The sequence below is a fragment of the Geotrypetes seraphini genome, chromosome 8, assembly GCF_902459505.1.
Source record: "Geotrypetes seraphini chromosome 8, aGeoSer1.1, whole genome shotgun sequence".
Classification (NCBI taxonomy): domain Eukaryota; kingdom Metazoa; phylum Chordata; class Amphibia; order Gymnophiona; family Dermophiidae; genus Geotrypetes; species Geotrypetes seraphini.
Window position 1 is genome coordinate 26,207,169 of NC_047091.1, and position 22,400 is coordinate 26,229,568.

Consider the following 22,400-nt stretch of genomic DNA (forward strand, 5'->3'; position numbering starts at 1 on the left):
CAAGTCGGTCAGAGTCCTGTCGGACAATGCCACGGCGGTGGCTTATGTCAATCGTCAGGGGGGCACCAAGAGCACTCAGGTGGCGCAGGAGGCGGCTCGGCTCATGGTTTGGGCGGAGTCCCATCTTCTGGACCTCTCGGCCTCTCACATAGCCGGGGTAGAAAATGTTCAGGCGGACTTCCTCAGTCGTCACTTCCTGGATCCAGGAGAGTGGTGTCTCGGTGCCGTGGCGTTTCAATTGATAGTGCAGACTTGGGGGCAGCCCCTGATGGACCTGATGGCCACGAGTGGCAATGCCAAAGTGCCCCGCTTCTTCAGTCGTCGCAGGGACGGTCTGGCCGAGGGTCTGGATGCTCTGGTCCAACCGTGGCCGACGGAGGGGCTGTTGTATGTGTTCCCTCCTTGGCCATTAGTGGGCAGAGTACTTCTTCGCATTGTTCACCATCCGGGGCTGGTGGTTCTGGTGGCTCCGGATTGGCCTCGACGTCCGTGGTATGCGGATTTGGTGAGGCACCTGGTGGCGGATTCTCTTCCTCTGCCTCTCTTGGACGATCTTCTGACGCAGGGTCCCATTCCCATGTTCGACCCGTCTCCCTTTTGTCTTACGGCTTGGCTCTTGAAAGGGGTCGCCTTAGTAAGAAGGGATATTCAGATAAGGTGATCTCTACACTCTTGGGATCCCGGAGGCTTTCTACCTCTCGGGCTTATGTGCGGGTTTGGCGTCTTTTTGAGGGATGGTGTCAGGGCGGGGAGTGGTCTCGTTTCGCGCTTCCCTGCCTAACATTCTAGAGTTCTTGCAGGATGGCCTGGATAGAGGCCTGGCTTGGTCTTCTCTCCGGGTTCAACTTGCGGCCCTGTCGGCTTTTCGAGGGTTGGTGACAGGTCAGCGTTTGTCGGCCATTCCTGATGTGATTCGCTTTTTGCGGACGGCCAAGTTGCTCAGGCCTCCCCTACGGCCCTCGGTTCCCTCTTGGGATCTCAATCTGGTTCTCTCTGTTTTGGTGCGCCCGCCTTTCGAGCCGTTGGATGGCTGTTCTTTGAAGGACCTTACTCTGAAGACGGTCTTTTTGGTGGCCATTACTTCCGCTAGGCGTGTTTCTGAGCTACAGGCTTTCTCTTGTAGGGCTCCCTTCTTGGAATTTTCTAGGGAGCGGGTTGTCTTGCGGCCTGTTCCTTCTTTTCTGCCGAAAGTAGTTTCTCCTTTTCATGTCAATCAATCAGTGGTCCTCCCGGTCTTGGGTGGTCGGGAGGGCTCTTCTGAGCAACGGCAGCTGCGCAAGTTGGATGTCGGTCGGGTCCTCCGCTCTTATGTGCAGCGGACCCGGGAGTTCCGGAAATCCGATCATCTATTTGTCCTTCTGGCGGGTCCTCGTCGGGGGGCTGGCACTTCTAAGGCTACTATTGCGCGCTGGATCAAGGAGACAATTGCTTCCGCTTATCTTCTGAGACAGAAGCCTGTTCCGGAGTTTCTCAAGGCTCATTCCACTCGGGGTCAGGCGGCTTCTTGAGCTGAGTCGTCGCTCGTGCCTCCAGTGGATATTTGTAAGGCTGCGGTTTGGTCCTCCTTGCATTCATTTGTTAGACATTATCGGGTAGATGTTCAGGCGCGTCGGGACGCGGTGTTCGGTGAGCGTGTTCTGGTATCGGCCCTTCGGGGGTCCCGCCCGTGAGAGGGACTGCTTTGGTACGTCCCATTCGTAAAGATTAACCTCTACTGGTCTGGAGAGTGCTAAAGAAGGAGAAATTAGGTTCTTACCTGCTAATTTACTTTCTTTTAGCTTCTCCAGACCAGTAGAGGTCCCCACCCTGTCTGTTGTTGTTGTTGGGGCTGTTTCGCGGGCAGTTTTTGTTTTTTGCTGCGGGTTCTAGTATTTTTCTAGGGCCGGGGAGAATTAAAGAACAGCGGCTGTGGCTCAGCTGGCTTAGCTGGCGAGCTGTGGGGACATTTTCCTTCGGGTATTTCTCCTCTGCATTTTCCAACAGCACTTGGGTATGTTAATTGTTACTCCTGTTCGGAGTATTGTTTTCTTTCTGTTTTCCAGTTCTTGGTTCTGCTTGGCTATTCGGCAGACTGAGGGAAATAGAGAAGGGAGTATAGTATATACTGTCCCACAGTTTTGTTTCAGTCTCCACCTGCTGGTCATGATTGGATATATACCCATTCGTAAAGATTAACCTCTACTGGTCTGGAGAAGCTAAAAGAAAGTAAATTAGCAGGTAAGAACCTAATTTCTCCTTATGTGATAGAACTACCAGCCATTGAGACACTTGACAAAGACATAGATGTTGAAACACTGTCAGTGTCGAGTTTTTGAGTCCTCGCAGTGCTACTATCAATAAAATGAACTTTGAACTTTACACCCGCGGCTGAATTATTGACATCTCATCCTCATGACTCCTTGATTGTCTTGTTGAGGCCTTCTTGTGCTCCCTTTTTGGTGTCATAGATAAGACAACCATACACTTTGTTCCCAACTTAATTTTTTACTTATTTCTTACATCTTTTCTCTTTCAGAGCAGCATGTTTGGGGGTCCCCACTCCCTTTTAATTGCTCTGTTCACATTGCTTTTTCTTCATGAGAAATCTGTGCTAAATTATTTTCTTGGTTGTGCAGCAAAATTGGTGAGGAACAATCCCCAGAGGATGCAGAAGATGGTCCACCAGAACTATTGGTGAGTGTCTTGGGGTCTGAGAGTTCAGATTCTGTCACCTTCTGGGTATGATTTTATTTTTCTATATATGTATTTTTCTATTATATTTTTCTATATATATTTCTATTATATATATATATATATTTTTTTTTCTATTATAGTTTATTCATGGTGGTCACACAGCTAAGATCTCAGATTTCTCCTGGAATCCCAATGAACCTTGGGTAATTTGTTCTGTATCAGAAGATAATATCATGCAGGTGTGGCAGATGGTGAGTATCAGCCCATGGAATTTGACTTATAGTATTGGAGGATGGGGATGTAGATGGAAACAATTCTCGGTGAGCAGAGAAAGAAGGTGTAGTTTTTGATTTCTGGTCCTTGCACTTGTTGCTAGGCAGAATCTAAGCTTTGCTAAGACTACGGGACATTCGATGAAGTTACAGGGAAATACTTTAAAAGGAGGAAATTTTTTTTTTTTTTTCACTCAGAATAGTTAAGCTCTGGAATGCGTTGCTAGAGGTTGTGGTAAGAGCGGATAGCATAGCTGGTTTTAAGAAAGGTTTGGACAATTTTCTGGAGGAAAAGTCCATAGTCTGTTATTGAGAAAGACATGGGGAAGCCACTGCTTGCCCTGGATCGGTACCATAGAATGTTGCTACTCCTTGGGTTATGGCCAGGTACTAGGGACCTGGTTTGGCCACCGTGAGAATGGGCCCCTGGGCTTGATGGACCATTGGTCTGACCCAGTAAGGCTTTTATTATGTTCTTATGTACGCTTTATAAGATCATTGTTTTTTAAAAAAAAGATCATTGTTGACTTTCCTTTTTTCTCATTCCCTTGAGGGAACGAGGAAGGAAAAAGAGAGAACGAGAGAGAAGGAAAAAGAGAGAATGAGGGAACGAGAGAGAAAGAAAAAAGAGAGTCAGAACGAGGGAAGTGTTTTCAGCTTGCACTCTGACAACACACTGTGACTGTATTGTTCAGGTCTCTGCATTCATTCACTGTGTGATGCAACTCAGGAATAAAATGGTGTTTGTTACTCTTTCTCACAGGCTGAGAACATATATAATGATGAAGATCCAGATGGAAGTGTGGATCCAGAGGGCCAGGGCTCCTAGATCCTACTGTGACTTTCTTGTTTTTAGCCTTCTCTCTCCCTCCACTCACCTTCTAAAACAGGTTTTAACAGACATTCTATACTGTACAGCCTCCTATTCAGTCACTGGCTATGTCCATACAAGCAAAAGGGCCCCAGACCTGGGTTAAGTGCTTCCTTTAAAAATCAGGTGTAAGTCTGGGTTGAACTGCCAGATTGCTTTTATTTTATGAGCTTTGGTCAATTTAAAACTTCACAGTGATTGGGCCTACATTTTTAATTCTCAGCTTCTTATTATTTCTAAATATTTAAGTGGAGCTGTTATAGGCAGGCAAACCATACTGGAACGGTCAGAAATCTAAACTTGTTCCTATGCGCCTTGTGACTGATCTGCAAGCATACCTGCTCTTTTGAAGTGCAACAACACATCTGCAAGGTTCTTGGGAGATGGATGCCTGATGAATTTCTGTGGTGAAGGTGCAAAGTGGCTTAATTGGACACTGGACTCTGATATTCACCTGCATTTTCATATATATTCTATTACCTCCTGAAGAAGAACTGAAAATATTGGGGTGAGGAGCCTTCTCCTGTAGGACAATGTCTTCCCTACATAGTCTTAATGGTCCAGTGTAGGACTGCCTGCTTTATCTAACCAGGTCTCCCTTGTCTTTGTTTCCCCCCCCTTTGTAGAAGACACAAAATTAAATACCGTAGCAGTTTATGGGGCAGTGACCAGTTCTTCACTGTTCTCCTGCTCTTGTGTATTCCTTAGAATATTTTTTTCCATTCTGTGAAATGGCTGCTTGCTTTTTTTTTTTTTTTTTTTTTTTTTTTTTAATTGGGACCACCAAATTGTAAAAAGAGCATTTTTTAAAACCAATTTCTCATGTACCTGATGAACTGTCTTAGCCAGGTTCAGTGCAGCATGACAAAAGCTCAAAATCTCCTGGAGACATGGGTGCCAAGCCAGCTTGCTGGGGCCCCATCATACTGTGACCACTTGTTGCTTCAGCTTCTGTGCACTTTTATGAAGGAAGTTGACATAACTATTCAGATGGAATAAATTGTTTTCTGCATAAACCAGGTACCTGATATCATCTTGTTGATGGGGAAGGGGAAGTATTGGGATACGTTTTATTATGCATTTTATTTTATTTGTTTGACAAAATTTTGTAAAAGGGGAATGCCTGGGGCATCTCGCTAACTTCAGTTTGAAGTATCCTAGGAAATCCATATCGTCTGCCTATGTCATGATGCTTTGTTCTTCCCTTGGGAGGCAGCACCATCATAGTAATTTTAACCTGCTTAAACCAATAGTTCAAAGTGGCTTACAAATCCATTTTCTTTAACATCCTTACCAAACGAACCTTACAAAGCAAACATACATAAAAACAGAGCTATAACATATCACAAAATAACTTACAAAATAAATTAATGACAAATCATTCTCAAATGTCTGAGGACATAAGAGCAATTATAAGACAGTATCATCAAACTATTTCATAACTAACCATGTTTTTATTAAGTTCCTAACTTTCATATAATCTTGTGCCTTTCTAAACTCCATTCATAAAACTTTCCAGTATTCAAGTGCAACTTCCCTAACCCTTTTTGCAAGCGGTAAGCAATCGAGTATCTGAAACTGAGGGAAGTTGTAAATTAAAATACCCCAGGCAGATCAATCCATTGTACAAAGTTGCAAATAAAAAGGACATAAGCCATACAAAGTATTAAGAGAAATATAATAGCTTAAATTCTATTGTAGCCTTTTAAAGGAAGCCAATGAAGTAATCTCAAAAGTGATGTAGTTCTGTCAAATTTTATAAGATAAGCTTCCGTGTTTTGTAACAATTGCAGTCTAACCAAAGCTACCTTGGAAAGTCCAAGATAAAAAAGTTATTTTATCTTTCTTGGACTATTGTAACTGTTTTAATGCCTAGTAAGTCTTTTTTACATATTACTTTTTTTTTTCTTTTTTTTTGTTTTGTTAGTTCATCTCTCCTCCTACCTCCATATAGCCTTAGGGCAGACATGATTAATTCAACCACTGTATGTTATATAGTAGTAGTAGGATGTCATACGAGTAAGCAAACAATTGTCTGCTGCTGTTTCATAGCAGGAAAACTAAGCTATGTTTGTTTTTTGCCATATATGGCTCTCCTGCTCCTTGTCCTGGATGATGGTCCCTTAGTTTTCTTGTAATTCTTCAGTTCTCAATATTTACTGTTTTGGTCCAGAGTGACATAGCTCTCCATATATGTTTAGGCATCCCCTGTGCAGAGGAAAAAAAAGATGAAAGGTTTTCTGAAATAGTCTAGAAGTAACAAGTGTGTGATATCTGCTATTTGCTGCTCTTAACATATGACCAATGTAACTTGTGTATGATTAAACTTGTCCCCAACCATGGAATGTGACAAACAAGGATATTTACTTATAAGCACACAGTTCTTGGGTGAGACTGGCTCTCAGCTGTTCAATTTCTTTGTTCTTTTGTTGTTGCTGTTGAACTTTATTCTTCAGTTCTCGGATTCTGTCTTCCAATTCTTCTATCTTTTCCTGAAGAACAGAGAGATGTTTAGTGATCCTATAGCTAGAGATGGCTGTGTGTTTTCTCATCCCAATAAATAATAGACAAATCTCTTCTACAGGAAGTGCTGCTTATAGCTTTGTACCTATTATAATTACACAGTGGCTCTTCATTTTACACAGTGGCGTTTCATTCAGACACGGTTTCTATAAATGTTTTAAATTCTTGGTAATACTTGGTAGTATTTTTATGTTTTTGAATAGAATTCCTCCATCATAAGGCCTAACTCTCTAGATTTTGTCCTTGTCTATACTTGATCACCAACCCTTCCAGAGATTCAACACTGCTTTCTCTTTAGGGGAGCACCTTCCAACTTATTTCTGCCACCTAATTTTTTTTTCTCCAGTTTTTTCTTTGTTTCCTTGTTCTCTCTTCCACATCCCACTTAGCAAAACCTCCAGTTCTTTGTTCCCATGCTTATTTTGTCTTGCATTCCTCCCCTCCCCCCTTCAAAATCCATTTTCTTTAGCATCCTTACCAAGCAAGTCTAGGACTGGTAGGTTGTGCTAATCAACCAGCAGTCTAAGACAGACCAAAGACTTATAGGGTAGAGCCTACAAGTCTTTGGTTTATCTCCAACTACTAGTTGACTAGCACAACCTATAAGGGTGGCATGCAGTCTCAGGTCTCCAATATTTCTCTATTTTCAGTAGATAGTAATAGGTAAAATTATATAACTCCTCTAGTTAGGTCACAGTTTGTCTCCTGTACAGGTGAGAGGACCTTGTTTCAGTCTGAGGCAGAATGGTCCTTCATGAGTGCAGCTTGCCTGCTAATCAGAACATACAGCAGATAAAGACCTGCCCAATAGTTACATGCATTTTTAATTCATGATTAAATTAAATTGTCATCTCTTTGATATTTCTGGAACATAGACCATAGAAATCTGTTTGGCACTGTCCTTAGATTCCAACTACCTGCTCACTCCAGCCTATTTAAACCATCTTGTCATTTGCGGGATACAGACCGTAAAAATCTACTCGGCACTGTCATGTTCAAAATTACTGGAGTTCCCTTTGAAGACCTCCCCAACCCTTCCTAAACCAAATTGCCATATACAGGACACAGTCCATGCAAGTCTGCCCAGTACCAGCCTTAGTTCTTCAATTTATACCATTCATTTTCTAATTAGAGATCCTTTGTGTTCATCCCATGCTTTTTTGAATTCTGTCACCGTTTTTCATTTCCACAACCGCCCTCGGGAGGGCATTCCAGGCATCAACCACCCTCTCCATGAAAAATAATTTCCTAACATTACTCCTACGTCTACCACCCTGCAACCTCAATTCATGCTCTAGTTTTACCATTTTCCCTTCTCTGGAAAAGATTTTCTATATTAATACCTTTAAAGTATTTAAATATCTGTATCATATCTCTTGAGTATACAGTACATATTCAAGTCTTAAAGTCTCTTCTCATATGTCTTTTGGCAGAAACTCCATATCATTTTTGTTGCCTTCCTCTGGACCACTTCAAGTCATCTTATATCCTTAGTCAGATACATCCTCCAAAACTGAACTGGATCTTCTTTTGAAAAAAGCAAGGAACATGAAAGAGTAAATTCTTTTGCGTTTAAGTGAAGGGTTGCTGAATAGTCCTGAAAACAAAGTATTCTGGAGTAGAGAGTTGCGTGGGGACAGAAATCCCACCCGTCTCTGCGAGGAATCCCTGTCCCTACCCGTCCCCGTGAGGTATCCCCTCCGTCCCTATAAACTTCAGAAATAGTTATTTCATTTAATTATGCTACTGAATTAAAGGCTCTGGTAGAGACCTATTTACAAATAAGCAAAGACACTTTATTAATTTGGAAATATTAATTGGGAAGAATACATACTTTGTAAACGGGTTTCTACCAGAGCCTCTAATGTAAATATAAAATATAAATACTTAGCTGATGAGGACCCCCAAGCTGTCAGCTGAGGACTTCCTCTGCAGTTGACCGGGGGTCCCTTTTGCCAAGTTTGGCAGGCAGTAGTAGTGTCCCTGAGTCCGCTGAAGTACGCCACCTCCGACCAGCCTTTCCACTGCTCACGGGCGCTCAAGGTGCCCGCCTACCTCAACTACTGGTTCTTGGAGGAGAAGGATTGCGCAGCCCCCCACGAGCTGGCCAGAGGCGACAGCTACGTGTTCTTCAGCCAGGAGGAGATCTGCCAGCTACCCTGCACGCTGCATGTGACTGACGTGGAGCCTTCTCTCCCACGCCAGCTCTGATGTCGGGGATTAGACTTCTGGTTGGCTACAAGTGTGTGCAGGTAGGAAAAGAAGAGGAGCCTCTCGCTGCCTCCAACCCCGCGGGTCCCCGTGACCCGAGGGGAGAACCTGCGGTCCCTCGGGATTCCCGTCATCCCCGTTGCTGTGCAGCTCTCTATTCTGGAGTTCTCGTAGGTAAGTAGCCCAGAAATTTGGATTGCCCAAAAATATCTTGTTTGTGTGCCAAGTTGAACAATTTAAAGATGACCGTGCGTGCTCGTGAGTCCGGTGCACCCAGCAGGCCCAATCTGTGGACTCTCTCGATTCTAAGCGGGCCATGTTTGGTCAGGAGATTAAGCCATCTTGGGATCCACGATTCCCAAAAGGCACAGAGCTTATCATCCTTGATTGTTTCAGGGAGCCCGATCAGCCACAGGTTCCCCCTGCAAGACCTGTTTTAAAGATCCTCAACCTTTTCTTTAAGTGCTGTGATTTGTACTCGAAGGCGCTGGTGACCAGTCTCACTCTGCTGCATTTGGTCTTCAAACATAGACAAGCGCTGCTGGTAGGTGGAAAACTCTCCCTGCAAGGCTTCCAAATGTGGGTCTCGCGTGTCCACTATAGGCTGTAGTTTAGTGGTTGGTGATCCTTCTAAAATCAGTTTTACTTTGCCACCCATGCTGAACTGACTAATATCAGCTGGAAGGGTTCATCATCGGCCATCTTGGACTCCCCAATGCGAACCCAGTCTCTCGCCATGGCAATTTAGATGTCATCAGGCTCCAGGGTCAGCAAAAGATGTCGCCACTGGATCAGAGCTGTTCATGCAATGCTGTTGGAATGTTACATTTATCAATGATGAGGCTGGAAAACACCTATTTAGAGTGGGGTCATGGGAACTCACCCCATCGACGTCCGCTCGACATCATGTGACCCGACAGTACAGTTTAATAAGGTCACTGTGAGGCCTAAGATTAATTATTTTAAACTACACAGGCCACTGGTTTAGATTGGGGAAGATATTGATTGTTCAATAATTTCAAGAATATTGCACAACCATAACCTGCATGGGATGGTGGCAAGAAGGAAGCTGCTACTGAAGAAAAGCCATGTGATTTCCAACATAGCATTTGCAATTTGTTGATTGTGTATGTATTTTTTATATAATTTTGTATGTAAGTTTGTAACCCACCCTGGGTAAGGGTGGGATATAAATAAATAAATAAACAAACAATAAACAAAGTTTGAGGACCATCATATGCAGGTAGGAGAAAGTTGTTTTATACCTTTCCTTAATCTGCTTTCTGACTTATCCTAGAGCAGCTATGTTTAGTATTTCTTAGACAATTTTTGTTTCAGATTCATTTAGAAGTTTTCAAATCGGCTCAACTACTACAACTTTTTAAAAATATAATTGATCCCAATCTGTGGAATTTCTTATCACTTAAGAGCTATTCAAAATATGGGGCAGCTCAAGAATTAAAAGCCTTATTTCAACAGTCTAAAGTGAAAACTGAATTTACATAAGTCTACTATATTGATGGAGTCTGATTTTAGTAACATATTGATTGCAAGTTTTTTGTGTTTTTGTGTGTTTTATTTTTTAATTTATCTATGGTTTGTTTGTTATCTGCTGAGAATTTTGAGATCATATAAAATATAAATGAGACAAATAAGTGGACTTAGCTCTGGTTGCAATAATTAATTTATGCAAAGTTGGCTTTGCTTTGAGAGGGTAAAAAATTATATAATCAATACTTTTCAGTTTATCTACTCTTTGAATAAATTGTTCTGTAGCATTAAAAGTGCAGAGTTTGTTGTGTAAATCAGCGGAACAAACTCCTACTTTAATGCATTTGGAATTCTATTTTTTTTTAGACAGTAAAACTTGAAAAAAGTAGAACCATGAAGACTGTTGTAAGGCATTGTACGTTCTGATGCAAACCTTAGTAGCAATTGGTTCTTATCCAGATACTACACTACCATCAATAGTTAAATGATTTTCTGTGGCAATGGTAATATCACATAAAATGTAAGGAAAATCCATTTTTAAACTATACCTGTCTTTTATTAGCAGACTCCGTCAAATACACAAAATAGGGGCAAATTAATTCAAAGTGGTTCCACTTGAGTGATTAGAAGAAATTCACAAAAGACAAGAGAATAATCACTCCTATACTGGTTTCAATGTAGGTAGTTTCAATATTGCATACAAATATTGGTAGCTTTTGTGCTCAGAATCATAGAGACGATAACAGGGATACAATACCCCGACGTTACCATCTCACCACTCAGTCATCGCATCTTCAAGCACCATGTATAGATAGTATGAATATTCCAATGGTTAACTTAGGTGCCAATAAGGCCAAACTACTTGCTCTTCTTTAAATGTTTAGTTGGAAGCAAAAAACTTATCTTGTAGTTTGCAGGTGTCAGGTTCCCTGTTATCGTCTCTATGATTCTGAGCACAAAAGCTACCAATATTTGTATGCAATGTTGAAACTACCTATGTTGAAACCAGTATAGGAGTGATTATTCTCTTGTCTTTTATTAGCAGCACATGCCAATTTGCAGCATGTGTGGCAGTGTTAACCATAAGCATAGAGAGCAACAATTGGATCAGATTGTTTTGCATGGTTTTTATAATGCTGAAAAAGCAGGGCAGATAGTCTGCACAATCCAATGTGGTATAAACAAAGCAGCAGATATGAAGAAAATCCTATATTTTGGAAGGATTTTATTCACTATAATAGAACCAAATGTGACACAGGTCGTGTTTCACCCTTCCAGTACTGTGTCGGAGGCAAAAAAATAATAGATGTAAAACATAAGTATTGCCTATGTGCTAAAATAGTAGCTCTTTCTCCGGCTACAAGCTGAGAAAGAGCTGCTATTTCTTCAGATCTGCTTCATTTACTTTTTTAAGAAAGGGCTTGATTCTATAAATGGCACCTAACTTGTCAATCAACTGCTAGGTATCCTCTATAGAATTGCGCCTAGGTGTCTTTATGGGATTAGTCCAGGGTTTTCCTAACCTAATTTACCAGTGCTTAACTACAACGCCTAGTGACACCTAAACCCACTACACCTATTCTCTGCCCCTAACCATGCCTACTTTGGCGGAGGGTGCCTCACAGATATATGCACGCAACCTTAATTTGTCAATAAAGTTTATAATGGTATGGTCGATTACCACACCATTTAACCAACTGAGTTGCAAGCAAATTTTTGTTGTGTGTCGTTAGGTGTCTGTGATAAGGGTGCCATTTATAGAATTGGACCCAACACGAATACTGAGCATCATTTGACTCTCTGCTTTGTTGGGGGAAGGCATTATATTATTAACTTATGGAGATGTGTGTTCTAATCAAAGTAATGGCTGTGAGACAACCCCTTTAAATAGGGATAAAGGTTAAAGCTACGTATAAATATGGTTTGAAATAATAGATGGATCTGTCTGCAAAGTTTGATGCAGGGATGTGTTAGAGAGGGGCTGTTTGCTCTTCATAATGGTGGGATGTAAAGAGTTGACTCTACAGTATGGTGTGAAAACATACATTGAGCCCAATTTATTAAGAGGTTTTCTAGATATACACAAGGGAAACTCTTAATAGCTGGATCTGTTTAATCTTCAGCTGTTCCCAAAATGGAAGAAGGTGGTAGAGAAATGGGTACCTCCCTACTAAGAGCAAAGTGCCTTTTTGTATCTATTTGTTGGAAGAAGAGCTAGATCCTATTTCTGGTTAACTCAGAAGCAATAGATGAGCTATATGTTTGTGGGGGAGGGGAAGCTAACAAACTAACCTCTGCACCTCCAAGCTCTCTAGTAGAGAATCACATGGGGACAAATTTGTCCCCATCCCTGCAGGAGCTCAATTTTCCCGCCCCATCCCGTTTGCTGCTGTCCCTGCCCCATTCCTGTAAACTCTCACTTAACTGCACAAGCCTTGAATACTTATGATTTTAAAGTGTTTGAGGCTTGTGCAGATAAGGACGGAGCTTTCAGGAATGGGACAGGAAAAGAACTTGACAGGATGAGAAAATGAGTACCCGCGGGGACGGGGAAAAATTTGTCCCCATGTCATTTTCTACTCTCTAGCTTCTGATATCATGTGGGGTAAAATGTTGACTGGATTATGGACCTAGTGGTCTAGAGTGTCTCTTGGGTGAATTTTACATGTGTATTTAGACCTTCTTTCCTGCATGAAAGTAGTACAATGGTAGCTTTTGAATGCCTGCTTTACAGTGCCCTTATGTATAACTGACTACATTCTTTAGCAACCTTTCCAGACTGGTACAGCGTCGGCTTTACAGATGAGTAATATCTCATCATGACCAGCAGGTGGAGACTGAGACAAAATTTTGGATTGTACATAGTAGCATAGTAAATGACGGCAGATAAAGACCTGAACGGTCCACATAATAGGTGACTCTCCCTATATCCATCAGTCTTCTCTCAGACTCAGCAGATGTGAGTAAATTGTACCCATCTCCCTTGGTTAGGGCTGTTGGAATTTGTTTAGGGCTCCTAGTCTCCATTTCTGTACTTGACTGAGCTTGGGTGGGCCCTGTTTGGGGGTCCGTCAGACCTTGGAGGTGTCACACCCGGCGGGTCTTATGCTGGGTCCCTCCCCCACCTTCCTCCACCTCTCCAACATTTTGTAGAGGTGCCTCAGCAGTAAGCCTTGCCCCCAATTCCAGTAAGGCATATTGCTTAGACAGCCTGTGGCGTCTGTTCTGTAAAACAAAAAAATCCTGAGGTAGTGCTGGTCAAAAAGACTGCTTTCCCTTTAAATTTACTGTAATTTTCAACTAACCGGCACTTTTCTTTCAGCTAGGTCGCATATGGAGCAATGAGCACTTTACATTCTGTTCCAGATGCTGGCCTGTGCAGACGCTGTTCAGCCTGGAGTGGTGGGGTAGCCTCGGCGGCCTTAGGTGTCGGGTAGGGAATCCCGCTGTGAGTGCCTTGCAAGTTGGCAGTTGACAGCGGGGAAGCTCAGGCCGTGGAGGGGTCATTTTTGGCGGGAAGCCCTTTCATATTGTTTGCAGCTTCAGGTGACCTTCCCCTTGTCTTGGAGAAACAGGGGCAGGTTTCAACAGGGTCCCCTGCTGTGGCAGAGAGTCCCATGGGGCCGCCGGGGTTTTTTTTCCCCAGATTTAATTTTTGCTTTATGCAGAGCATATTTTGAGGCGGCTGGGGGTCCTGCTTTCGTACCATCTTTTCCATCTTGGGATCTTAATCTGGTGTTGTCTGTGCTAGTCACCCACCTTTTGAGCCTTTGGGTGCCTGCTCATTGAAGGTCCTTACCGTTAAAGCGGTCTTCTTGGTGGCTATTACTTCTGCTAGATGTGTTTCTGAGCTGCAGGCTTTCTTTTGTAGGTTTCCCTTCCTGGAGTTTTCTAGGGAGCGGGTCATGTGGCCTGTTCCTTCCTTTCTGCCAAAGGTAGTTTCTCCTTTTCATGTCAATCAGACAGTGGTCCTCCTGGTGTTGGGTAGTCAGGAGGGATCTTCAGAGCAGAAACAGTTGCACATGTTGGATGTTGGTCAGGTCCTTTGCTCTTTTGTGCAGAGGACCAAGGAGATCGGGAAATCAGATCATCTTTTTGTCTTTCTAGTGGGTCCTCGTAAGGGGGATGGCACTTCCAAGGCTACCATTGTACGCTGGATCAAGGAAACTATTGCTTTTGCATACCTTCTTCAGAAGAAACCTGTTCCGGAATTTCTCAGGGCTCGTTCCACTTGGGGTCAGGCAGCTTCTTGGGCTGAGTCTTGCTGATACCTTCAGTGGATATTTGTAAGACTGCGGTTTGGTCTTCCTTGCATTCATTCGTCAGACACTACAGTGTGGACGTTCAGGCGCATTGGGATGCAGTGTTCGGTGAGCATATTCTGTTGTCGGCCCTCTGGGGGTCCCACCCATGATGGGTACTGCTTTGGTACATCCCATCTGTAAAGCTGACGCTGTACCGGTCTGGAAAGGTTGCTAAAGAAGGAGAAATTAGGTTCTTCTTTAGCACTCTCCAGACCAGTAGAGGTTAACTTTACGAATGGGTATATATCTAATCATGACCAGCAGGTGGAGACTGAAAACAAAACTTTGGGACAGTATATACTAATCCTCCCTTCTCTATTTCCCTCAGTCTTCTTCAGTCTCCAGCAGGTGTTGAGTGATCTGTACCCATCTCTCTTGGTAGGGGCTGTTGGAATTTGTGTAGGGGTTTATTGTCCCTGTTTTGGCCGGACGGAGCTTGGTCGGGCCCTGTTTGGGGGTCCGTCCGACCTCGGGGTGTCAAACCCGGCGGGTCACGAGCGGGGTCCCTCCCCCCACTTCCTCCACCCTCCCCACATTTTTTTAGAGGAGCCTCAGCAGTAAGCCTTGCCCCCTAAGTCAAGCAAGGCATATGCTTCGAGAGCCTGTGGAGTCTGTTCTGTAAAAAAAAAAAAAAAAATAAAATAAAAAATCCTGAGGTAGTGCTGGTCTGAAGGGTTGTTTCCCTTTAAGAAAACTGTATTTTACTGTATTTTTTCATGTAACCAGCACTTTTTTATAGCTAGGTACGCGTCTGGAGCAATTGTGCCCTTCTCCGGGGGAGTAGGCCACAATTTTAGTCCAGCCGCGAGGCACTCGCGGCCGGCCTGAACTCGGCGGTTTGGGTCGGTGAGGTGGTGGAGCTCCGTCGGCAGCGGCTGCAGGCGCCCAGAGCTCCCCGCCGATGGTGCCTCGCGAGTCGGCTTGGAGCAGTGGGGAAGCCCGGTCTTCCACAACCGCCCACGGAGGGATTCCCCGAAGGATTCCCTCTCAGCTGATTTTTTGACAGCTGATGCCGACTTGCCTGTCTTAGCGGCTGGGACTGTTCAGTCTTCTCAGCCGCTACAGGCCATGGAGGGAGCATTTTTGGCGGGAACTTCGCCATTTTCTTTGTCTGGCCCCTCCATTTTGTCTGCAACCTCAGGTGACCTTCCCCCTGTATGGCGAACACAGGGGCAGGTTTCAGCATGGACCCCTGCTGGGGCAGGGAGTCCCTGGGGACCCCCAGGGGTTTTTTGCCCCCAATTTATTTTCTTTCTTTGTGCGGACTTTTGGGGGTCCCACGTGCGCCTGGGGGGTTTCGGGGGGGGTTTCCCTCCATGCCCCCTATGGCTTTGCCTCCCTCTTTTCGTTTGGCGTCCCCTCTTCCTCCTCCCTCATCCAAGCGCCCGCGGGGGGGCTTGGATTGCGAATTGGTGGGCGGAGGAGCATGTTGGCCTGGTTGAGGACCTGGCTGCTTTGGCGGGCTTCCAGGATCCTCTAGAGGGGACGCCTGTTGGCAGCGGGGCGGCGGGTTTCCCGTCTTCCAGAGCAGATGCGTCCGTGGTGCGCTTTTTTATTCAGAGGGATGAGCTTTTAGACCTGTGTAGCAGGTCTCCTTGGTGCTGCATTTTTGCAGTGGCGCCGCCGGAGACCCCGCGTATGGGGGCCCCTCTGCTTCAGGGGGTCTGTCCTGGTTCCCGCTCTTTTCCTGTGCGTCAGGATTTGCGGGATTTTGTGTTGGCGCAGTGGCCTATGGGCGCAGTTTCGTTTGGTGTGCGCCTTGGCTCTTGGGTATCCCGTCCCGGAGGGAGGTAGGGCTACCTTAATTTCGCCAATGGGGAACGCGGTGGTCTCGGCACTTCCTAAGCGGCATACCGTGCCTGTTATGGACGGTTCTGCTCTTAGGGTCTCGGAGGCGCGTGCGTTAGAGACTCTTCTTAAGTATGATTTTGATGTCTCTGCCTTTGGGGTCCAGGCGGCTGTTTGTGGGGAGCTAGTCGCTCGCGCCGTGTTTCGGTGGGCTGAGCGTGTCCTGGATCGGGAGTCTGATGACTGGTCTCTAGTGGATCAGGAGGTAGCGAAGATTGCGATGGCTGCCTCGTTCCTCTCAGATGCTCTTTATGACTTGGTGCGGATTTCGGCTAAGTCTATGGCATGGCCGCGCGGCGTATTTTGTGGCTGCGCGCTTGGGCGGGCGGATTCTGCGTCCAAAGCTAAGTTTACTAAAGTTCCCTTTAGGGGGTCTTTTTGTTTGGAGAGGAATTAGATGAGTTGATTCAGACTCTGACGGACTCGAAGGTGCCCCGTCTGCCTGAGGACCGTGCCCGCCCTGCGTCTAGGTGTGGGCTGCCCGGGGGCGTTTGCGGGAATTTCGCAAGTATCGCCCAGGGCGTGGGGCTGCTTCTTTCCCGGCTCAGGGTTTTTCCCGGGGTCGGTTCTTCCAGCGCATGCAGCCCTTTCGGGGGGCCCGTCGGGGGGCAGGGAATCCCTCCGCCGGTTCCCCCGCTTCCCGTCCTGCGCAATGACTCCTTGCCGGCGCCCCCTTTGGTTCCGGTGGGGGCCCGGCATGCGCAAATTTTTCCCCAAATGGGCCGAGATCGCGTCCGATCAGTGGGTCCTTGAGGTGGTGCGGGACGGTTACGCTCTGGAGTTTACCCGCTCTCTGCCGGACCTTTTCCTCGCTTCTCCATGTCAGACTCCATGGAAGACGCAGGCTTTTCGTCAGACCCTTCAGCGTTTGCTAGATCTCGAGGCAGTGGTGCCGGTGTCCCCTACGGAGTGGGGCACCGGAAGGTACTCCATTTACTTTGTGGTGGCCATAAAGGAGGGGACCTTTCGGCCCATCCTGGATTTGAAAGGGGTCAACAGAGCTCTCAAGATTCCGTCTTTCCGCATGGAAACGCTGCGGTCGGTCATTCTGGCGGTTCAGCCGGGGGAGTTTCTTACGTCTCTCGATCTGACGGAGGCCTACTTGCAGGTTCCAATTCGGGCCTCTCATCAGCACTTCCTTCGCTTTGCGATCTTGGGGCGGCACTTTCAGTTCGGTGCGCTTCCCTTTGGTCTGGCCACGGCTCCTCGGACGTTCACCACGGTAATGGTGGTCGTCGCGGCAGCCTTGCGGTCGGTGGGCATCCTGGTTCACCCCTACCTGGACGACTGGTTGATTCGGGCAAAGTCGTTGCAGGAGAGCTCCCGGGTTACGGCTCGGGTGGTGGAGTTTCTCCGGTCGCTGGGCTGGGTGGTCAACCTTTCCAAGAGTCGGTTGGTCCCGGCTCAGCGTCTGGAGTGCCTTGGGGTTATGTTCGACATCTCCTTGGGGAAGGTCTTCCTTCCAGAGGCCCGGGTGAGCAAATTGCAATCTCAGATTCGCCTGCTTTTGGCGTCCCGGGGTCCTCGGGCGCGAGATTTTCCTCCAAGTCCTGGGGTCAATGGCGGCGTCCCTGGACGTGGTGAGGTGGGCGCGGGCCCACATGCGTCCTCTTCAGTATGCTCTGCTCCGGAGGTGGTCTCCCCGGAGGCAAGATTTGGATGTTCCGGTTCCCCTGCGAGGCTTGGCGCGCTGCAGTCTGCGCTGGTGGCTCCGGACCCCTCACCTGGTTCAGGGGGTGGGTCTGGATCTCCCGCAGTGGACGGTGCTCCTTACGGATGCGAGTCTCCTCGGTTGGGGGGCTCAGTTTATGGGCCACTCAGCTCGGGGGCACCTGGTCCGCGGAAGGAGGCCTCCTGGTCGATCAAACGAGTTGGAGACCAGAGCGGTCAGGCTGGCGCTGTTAGCTTTCCACTCCCTTTTGCTGGGCAAGTCGGTCAGAGTCCTGTCGGACAATGCCACGGCGGTGGCCTTATGTCAATCGTCAGGGGGGCACCAAGAGCACTCCTGTGGCGCAGGAGGCGGCTCGGCTCATGGTTTGGGCGGAAGTCCCATCTATCTGGACCTCTCGGCTTCTCATATAAGCCGGGGTAGAAAATGTTCAGGCAGGACTTCCTCAGTCGTCACTTCCTGGATCCAGGAGAGTGGTTTTCTCGGCGGCCGGAGCGTTTCTGGTTGATAGTGCAAGATTGGGGGCAGCCCCTGATGGACCTGATGGCCACGAGTGGCAACGCCAAAGTGCCCGCTTCTTCAGTCGTCGCAGGGAAGGGCTGGCCGAGGGGTCTGGGATGCTCTGGTCCAGCCGTGGCCAACGGAGGGGCTGTTGTATGTGTTTCCCTCCTTAGCCGCTGGTGGGCAGAGTTGCATTCTTCGCCTTGTTCACCATCCGGGTTTGGTGGTGCTGGGTGCTCCGGATTGGCCTCGACGTCCGTGGTATGCGGATCTGGTGAGGCACCTGGTGGCGGTTCCTCTTCCTCTGCCTCTCTCGGACGACCTTCTGATGCAGGGTCCCATTCCCTTGTTCGACCCGTCTCTCTTCTGTCTTACGGCGTGGCTCTTGAAAGGGGTCGCCTTAGCAAGAAGGGATATTCAGACAAGGTGATCGCTACACTGTTGGGGTCCCGGAGGCTTTCTACCTCTCGGGCTTATGTGCGGGTTTGGCGTCTCTTTGAGGAATGGTGTCGGGCGCGGGGAGTGACCTCTTTTCGCGCTTCTCTGCCTAAACATTCTAGAGTTCTTGCAGGATGGCCTGGATAGAGGCCTGGCTTGGTCTTCTCTCCGGGTTCATCTTGCGGCCCTGTCGACCTTTCGAGGGTTGGTGTCAGGTCAGCGTTTATCGGCTCTTCCTGATGTGATTTCGGTTTCTGCGGGCGGCCAAGTTGCTTAGGCCTCCCCTACGGCCCTCGGTTCCCTCTTGGGATCTTAATCTGGTTCTCTCTGTTTTGGTGCGCCCGCCTTTCGAGCCCTTGGACGACTGTTTCTTTGAAGGACCTTACTTTGAAGGCGGTCTTTTTGGTGGCCATTACTTCTGCTAGGAGTATTTCTGAGCTGCAGGCTTTCTCTTGTAGGGCTCCCTTCTTGGAGTTGTCTAGGGAGCGGGTCGTCTTGCGGCCTGTTCCTTCCTTTCTGCCGAAGGTTGTTTCTCCTTTTCATGTCAATCAATCGGTGGTTCTCCCGGTCTTGGGTGGTCGGGAGGGCTCTTCTGAGCAACGGCAGCTGCGCAAGTTGGATGTCGGTCGGGTCCTTCGCTCTGATGTGCAGCGGACCCAGGAATTCCGGAAGTCCGATCATCTCTTTGTCCTCCTGGCTGGTCCTCGTCGGGGAGCTGGCGCTTCTAAGGCTACTATTGCGCGCTGGATCAAGGAGACGATTGCTTCCGCTTATCTTCTGAAACAGCAGCCTGTTCCGGAGTTTCTCAAGGCTCATTCCACTCGGAGTCAGGCGGCTTCTTGGGCTGAGTCGTCGCTCGTGCCTCCGGTGGATATTTGTAAGGCTGCGGTTTGGTCCTCCTTGTATTCTTTTGTTAGACTTTATCGGGTAGATGTTCAGGCGCGTCGGGACGCGGTGTTCGGTGAGCGTGTTCTGGTATCGGCCCTTCGGGGGTCCCGCCCGTGAGAGGGACTGCTTTGGTACGTCCCATTCGTAAAGTTAACCTCTACTGGTCTGGAGAGTGCTAAAGAAGGAGAAATTAGGTTCTTACCTGCTAATTTACTTTCTTTTAGCTTCTCCAGACCAGTAGAGGTCCCCACCCTGTCTGTTGTTGTTGTTGTTGTTGGGGCTGTTTTCGCGGGCAGTTTTTGTTTTTTGCTGCGGGTTCTAGTATTTTTCTAGGGCCGGGGAGAATTAAAGAACAGCGGCTGTGGCTCGGCTGGCTTAGCTGGCGAGCTGTGGGGACATTTTCCTTCGGGTATTTCTCCTCTGCATTTTCCAACAGCATTGGGTATGTTATTTGTTACTCCTGTTCGGAGTATTGTTTTCTTCCTGGATTTCCAGTTCTTGGTTCTGCTTGGCTATTCGGCAGACTGAGGGAAATAGAGAAGGGAGGATAGTATATACTGTCCCAAAGTTTTGTTTTCAGTCTCCACCTGCTGGTCATGATTAGATATATACCCATTCGTAAAGTTAACCTCTACTGGTCTGGAGAAGCTAAAAGAAAGTAAATTAGCAGGTAAGAACCTAATTTCTCCTTACCTGCTAATTTTCTTTCTTTTAAAACCTTTCAGACCGTACGGCACCCCACCTGTCTGTTGTCGTGTTGTTCTTGCAGATGTTGTGTGTGTAGATTTTGCTTTTTCAGTGGGTTCTAGTATTTTCTAGAGCCAGGGAGATCAAAGAACAGTGGCTGTGGCTTGGCTGGTAAGCTGTGGGAACATTTTGCTGCAGGGGTCTCTCCTTTACATTTTCCAACAGTATTCATGTATATTAGTTGTTACTCATGTTCAGATTCTTGCTTTCTGTTTATCGTTCTTAGTTCTGCTTGGCTATTCGGCAGGCTGATGGATATAAGGAGAGTCACCTATTATGTACTATTCCAAAGTTTTGTCTCGGTTTCCACCTGCTAGTCATGATGAGATATTACCCATCTGTGAAGCTGACGCTGTACTGGTCTGAAAGATTTAAAAGAGAGAAAATTAGTAGGTAAGAACCTAATTTCTCCTTATTGAGCAAGATTACCCGAAAATGAAGGACTTCTTCATCTCGTTTGCACCTAATTAGCATAATCTGCTCCTTGATGTTCTTGTTCTGTATTTGCAATCTGATGGTCTCACCCTGCAACGGTCTCTGTGCCTTTTGCAATTTTTTTATCTCCTTCTGGGTTTCATGCAGAGCCATGGCACTGGCTTCTCTCCTTTCCAGAAGCCTCACAAGTTGTGGCTCATACTGTTTCTCTAAGTTGTCTCGGCTTTCTAGAAGGAAGCCCTCAAACTCTACAGAAAGCCTGTGCCTCTCTTGTAAGAAGCAGCATTCTTGATGGCATTGTGGTGCTTCCACCTGCTGCTTCAATTCTTCTTTTTGTTTTGCATAATTCTTTCTCAGCTGTAATAGCTCTTCTGACAGTTGATTTATTGTGCACTCCAGTTCATGCTGGTATATAGCAAATTGAGATAAGTTATGCTGGTGGGTTTCTAGCTGGTATTGGCAAGCCACACATTCTCTAGTCACATTGAACAGTTTCCATTTCATCCTGTGGATCTCTTCCCTTAAGTTGTCTCGCTCCAGCTGTACAATGCTTTGGAGCCGATATGCAGCCAGGATCTCCTCATGGACCTTCCTGATTTCCTTCAGGGCTGGTTCATGTAGCTGGGTAAGCTCACAGATGAGATTGTCACGTTCTAGCTCCAGCTGCTCCACTGCCTGGATACACTGCTGGAAATGCTCTCTGACTTCTTCTATACTCGGAGTCTTGGAGATCTCGGACTCTATTCCTTGGGTGTCCACCATAGTCTGTTCCCTGCACAGAAAATCATGTGGGTTAGTATTTCAGTAAATCTCACCTATGCTACCTTCTTACTATGTGCACAGATGGAAAGATGCAGCTCTAGTAAACCATAAAACTACACAAACCTGGTATATATCCATACTTAAAGAAAGAGATGGAATGTATCTGAAACAGAAAAGGAGACTAATACAGATAATTCATCTAGATACTTTTCTTTTTTTTTTTGAAAATCCTTTTTATTATGAGTCAACAAGAGAAACAAGCAGAACACAGAAAAAAATAAGCAAACTGGCAATCAAGGGAAGAGAATAACAAGCAGTACCAAGAAAAGAGTATACAACAGGACACTGCAGAACTGGCCAAGAAACAAAGGCAGCAGTCGGCTCCATCATTTTCGTTTCCCCATAGAACAGGACAGCCTCCCCCCCCCCCTCAGTACCAACAGGAGGGAGAAAGCACGCCCACCAGACAGCACCACCCATACATACAAACACACTCCAAAAAACATACCACAGTCACTCTCCCCCCTCCCTCCACCCCATTCCGAGAGACCAGAGGCAACTGCAAAAACACCCTCCATAATGCCAGGTATGCCAGCACTTCAGGGTTAGTTGAGTGAGCAAGGTAGCATAGTTCAAAGCGGGCCAATTCGATCATGTGGTTGATCCAGTAGGTCAAAGGAATAGAGTCATCCTGAGTTCAGTGCTGCAGAATTGTTCTCCGAACCACCAGTAAGGTCAGGTAAATGAAGCACCACTGAGGTATCGTG

The 22,400-nt window shown here is 46.5% G+C and overlaps 2 protein-coding genes across 7 annotated transcripts in view; one reads left to right on the forward strand and one right to left on the reverse strand.

Annotated features, from left to right (window-relative positions):
- Positions 1 to 5,184, forward strand: part of RBBP4 (RB binding protein 4, chromatin remodeling factor) — a 39,639-nt gene extending 34,455 nt beyond the window's left edge. For all 4 annotated transcript variants that reach the window (XM_033953920.1, XM_033953918.1, XM_033953919.1 and 1 more), the window contains exons 10-12: positions 2,616 to 2,673; positions 2,814 to 2,924; positions 3,709 to 5,184. In XM_033953920.1, the coding sequence (XP_033809811.1) occupies positions 2,616 to 2,673; positions 2,814 to 2,924; positions 3,709 to 3,774 (235 nt within the window). In that variant the 3' untranslated portion in view covers positions 3,775 to 5,184. The remainder of the gene's footprint in view (positions 1 to 2,615; positions 2,674 to 2,813; positions 2,925 to 3,708) is intronic.
- Positions 4,560 to 22,400, reverse strand: part of SYNC (syncoilin, intermediate filament protein) — a 59,332-nt gene continuing 41,491 nt past the window's right edge. For all 3 annotated transcript variants that reach the window (XM_033953924.1, XM_033953925.1, XM_033953923.1), the window contains exons 2-4: positions 20,866 to 21,643; positions 6,184 to 6,308; positions 4,560 to 6,024 (exon numbers count right to left, since the gene is read on the reverse strand). In XM_033953924.1, coding sequence (XP_033809815.1) covers positions 5,973 to 6,024; positions 6,184 to 6,308; positions 20,866 to 21,633 — 945 coding nt within the window. In that variant the 5' untranslated portion in view covers positions 21,634 to 21,643 and the 3' untranslated portion in view covers positions 4,560 to 5,972. The remainder of the gene's footprint in view (positions 6,025 to 6,183; positions 6,309 to 20,865; positions 21,644 to 22,400) is intronic.